General features: G+C 38.2%; 1 protein-coding gene across 3 annotated transcripts; it reads right to left on the bottom strand.

Moving 5' to 3' along the window:
* On the bottom strand, window positions 1-3,722 carry CCL20 (C-C motif chemokine ligand 20). 3 transcript variants are annotated; one of them, XR_006103046.1, is made up of 5 exons: window positions 3,392-3,722; window positions 2,196-2,310; window positions 1,905-1,982; window positions 394-682; window positions 1-356 (listed from the first exon to the last, which is right to left on the bottom strand). XR_006103046.1 is itself a non-coding variant. In XM_042459745.1 (4 exons), the coding sequence occupies exons 1-4, from the start codon at window positions 3,519-3,521 to the stop codon at window positions 643-645; spliced, it is 363 nt and encodes a 120-aa protein (XP_042315679.1). In that variant the 5' UTR covers window positions 3,522-3,722; the 3' UTR covers window positions 1-642. The 3 variants fall into 3 exon arrangements, 1 of the variants encoding a protein (XP_042315679.1); XR_006103047.1 differs by having other exon boundaries at window positions 1-315; XM_042459745.1 differs by having other exon boundaries at window positions 1-682.
* Window positions 3,723-4,257: the final 535 nt, after the last annotated feature.

Here is a 4,257-nt window from a genome sequence, read left to right as displayed (position 1 = left end):
CATAAGTTTATATGTTTGTATTGTACCTTTTTCATGTACACTTAAATATTATGTATGTTTCAGCTTACATGCATGAACTTAATATATTACAGCATTACTTAGAACCATTTGATGAACAGTTAGCCAATGGTATGAATAATTACATGATATTCATTTTAAAGAAATATAAAAGCAAAGTCCACCAATCCAAAGACTATAATAATACATAATAAAATGTTGCAAATGACAACTGTATGCACTGTAATAACAGAAGCCTCCACTGAGTGGCAATGCCATATCCAGATCTGTATAAAGTATATGTATCATATGACAGGTCTATCCAGATCTGTATAAAGTATATGTATCATATGACAGGTCTATCCAGATCTGTATAAAGTATATGTATCATATGACAGGATGTATGCTACATCCAATGAGTCACATTATGCATATAATACAATTTAATATTTATCTGTTGGTCACAAACATGAAACCGTATAAACAAGCAAAGAAACTTCAAAACAGTAACTGATGCAATATGAATCACTTTTTGTGGTTCCAGAGAATTCAGTGTTTAAAAGTCAGAACGCACACAATAGTGTACAGAGAAACAATTCCAACCTAGTTTAGGTTCTTTGGTCTGCCTTTGCCTCTTCTTTCCTTTCAGAAATTGTGCAATTTTGACATCTTCTTGAGTTTAATACTGTAAAAATAAGGGGGAAATAAACAGGTAAGTTTCCATTTGCCTCTTTGATGTACAGCTCCTGCACTATGGATGAGAAAACCCTATCTCTAACACTAAAAAAAATGACATAAAGTGCTATGAAGATGTGTAGCTATGAGAGATAGGAATGCAGGCATTGCCCCCAAATAAGAATTCCCTCCAATGAAATTTTCCCTCAGTCTGTAAATATTTTGCATTACAGAGAGTAAAACAATGAAAACTGTTTACATCTCAAATTCACATCCCACAAATTCACATTTTATGTTTGCAACCTCTTGGTAACTTTGCCAGCTCCTTTTCTAGGGATGCATAAACTCTATTTCCAAATGCTCAACTGATGTTTTAAGTTACTGAAATGCTACAAATTTGGATGCTGAAGGAAAATTTTGGAGGGGGGCAAAATTTTTATTTGAGGGGGTTAATTCCTTCATTTCACCCTACCCCCAGGAGCTATCCCTTTGACACTGCTATCCATTCCAATTTGAGCAGTGTTAGATGAATTACATATCATATTTCCAAAGTGTGGCCCAACAATACTTTGGGATCATGGCCTCTGTGTTATAACAACTTTCCGTAAGCAACAGATCTTCTATATTCACTATATTTATCATTTTTATTTATAGATATATTTATATATCTTTGCCAAGGCAATTTACAATGCTTTTTTAAAAGGTCCAATCAAAAAAATTAGTTTACAAAAGTTAAGAAGGAATTAAACATTAGCATTATTAAAAACATGATTAAAACAGCTAATACACTAAAAATACTTAAAACATATTTTAAAAACAGTTTCAATAAAATATTTAAACACACATAGACACATACAAGGAAGTGAGTGTGGTGAAGTGGTTTGGATTATGACTCTGGAAACCAGGGTTTGGATCCCTGCTCAGCTGTATAAACCCATTGAGTGACCTCGGGCATATAACATCATTCTCTCAGCCTGAGAGGATGGGAATGGCAACCCTCTCTCTGAAGAAACTTGCCAAGGAAACCCATGGTAGGTTCGCCTTAGGGACGCAATAAATCAGGAACAACTTAAAGGCACATAACAACACCAACAAACATGTATGTACACAAACACACACATATATACAACACACCACTTCACAGACTGCAACTCCATAATGCAAATGCCAAAGCCTGCCTAAATACAGCAGACACTTCTGCTTTATCAAAGAAACGGATTCCTCTTACCTACCTCAACCACTGGAGCTGCTTCTTCACCCACTGCTCTTTGGGATTTGCACAAGCTCTCATTCCATTCCTGGTAAGAAAACTGGAAAAAGCAGAGGGTGGGGGTGGGAATTAGGAATTATAAAATGATAATCAAATAACTTTCCCATTAAAAATTCTCCCTTCATGCTAGATTTTGACTTTTAACCTACATTTGACCTTTTCAACCTATATGGAATCCTGAATGACTGGACCATTTAAGAAGAAAAAAATCTCTCATGATACTTTTTTTTTTTTTTGGTCTTGGTTAACTCACATGACAGCATTGATGTCACAGACTTCACTGGACAGTTGTTCTGAAAATCCTATGATGGCCCGTCGTGGCAGCGGCTTCTTGGTGTAAGAAAGGCAGCAATCTTGGTTGCTTTGTGCTAGGAGAGAAAAGAAAAAACAATAAATTTTCCCATACATTTGCCCTGCACATTCTTTGGACCAGTTTCCTATCACGTGGCAGTGCTGCAAACAATGTTTTGTAGTGCTGCTGCATTTTTAAAAAATCTCTTGGGAACCTATTTCCTTGCAAGGCACATAATGCAGCAGGGATGGACACAACAGTGTATCTATGTGGGGTCGAGGGGAGGATATTGCCTCCCCAAATAAGAATTCTCCCCCTGCCTTGAAATATTCCTTTAGTCCTCAAATTTCTAGCATTACAAAGAGTAAGACATTAAAAATTGTTCTCACTTAGAACGTTTATATTTGTGGTGTTCACATTCCCTCAGTAATTTTGCCTGCCTCTTTTCTTTTGATCCCTAAACTGTGGCCAAGATTTTGCACCATCATTGAAACTGCAGTGATGGAGCTGTCATCATAATTATGGCCAATGTTGCCTCCCCCAACCTAACTTTGGAGCTTGGCGGAAGCATTTCTGAGGTGCTGGAAATCAGAGTGCTGGGAAATGACATATGCAGTGCACTCCCACTTATGGAGTATCTTGAAAGTAAACAACTGGAGAGATCTCTTGAGGTCCCAGCACAACTGCTTGTCCCAAAGCACCCGAAGACTGGGAATCTCCAGTTCATCAGAAATATTTTGTTCAGGATGTTGCCAGGGTGCAATGGTAGGTTTTCAGGGTCACATTCAGTCATTCATGATAAAAAATATGACTCCTCAGTGGTTAAGATATTGTACATCCAGACTACAATATCATAACCATTGAACAGGATGCCAGCTTATGTTTCTAAGCATTCAAATACATTTTTCAATGTTTGCAACACTAGGAATTTAGGATCTGAAGGAAAATTTCATATGGAGGCAGACTTCTTAGAGGGGTGACAATGCCCTCACCCTCCCCCAGTAGTTAAACCCCTGACTGGACAACTGCTGGTCCTCCAGACTTTGTTGGACAACTATCATTATCTTTCACCACATTTGTGCTGGCTGGATTGATGGGAACGCAGTCTAACAATAGACAGTATCATCACAAAAGGTCATTCCGAAAAGACCACTTACCTTCAGTAATGCCCAAGAGCAGAAACAAACCCATCAAAAGAGATAAGGCTGCATTCGTCTGGCTGAAGCCAACCATGATCCTTCTGCTGGTGATATTATGTGTATCAGAAGAATGGCTTTTTTGATTCATGCCAACCTGCTCCAGCTGAGCTGCTTATAAACTTGTATGGGGGAATTCACCAGGGGGTGTGCCTTATGCGATGCAATGCTGGGAATTTCCAACAGATCAATATAGCAGGCAAACCATTCTATGTAACTAAGTGGTTTTGGTAGCATGGCCAAGGTGGTAATCGATACCTGGATAAGAAGTATAATCTGTAGCCAAGTAGAAGAGGAAATAGTCAGACATCAGTGCCAGGTGGTGAGGGCAGAATGAGATCTAGGGCAGGAAGTAATCTACAGGCAATTACTTCCTACTCCAAGAGAGGAAGCACACACCCTTTATTAAATTCCCTGAAACTTCAAACAGATTCTAAAGGTTTATTTCCCCTCTGCTTTATCTCCCTCATTTAGTATTCCATCTGTACTGATATTTATTGTTTTGTGTTAACTGTTTTATGAAATTTGCCTGAAACACAGTTATTAAAACCTTATATACTATACCTTATAGAAAATAAAATTAGCAACCTAAGCCAGAGCTGATTCAGGGAGAACAAAACAACCAGTTTGTTATCTTTGCTAAATGTCATGTATGCATGTGTGCATGCAGGTACACACATGAAATGTTGGGGCCCAGGTTTAGTCCTTTGGATCTTGCTACACACTGGTGGCCAGGGGTCCAACAGGATGGGTAGCTAGCAATGATGGAATAACTACAGCTCTATTCCCATCTTTTTGATTCCCCAACAACTACTGTCTAAGAAGTT

Source organism: Sceloporus undulatus, chromosome 3, assembly GCF_019175285.1.
Source record: "Sceloporus undulatus isolate JIND9_A2432 ecotype Alabama chromosome 3, SceUnd_v1.1, whole genome shotgun sequence".
NCBI lineage: Eukaryota > Metazoa > Chordata > Lepidosauria > Squamata > Phrynosomatidae > Sceloporus > Sceloporus undulatus.
The sequence above is the reverse complement of the archived record's forward strand: the minus strand, read 5'-3'. Positions and strand labels throughout refer to the sequence as shown.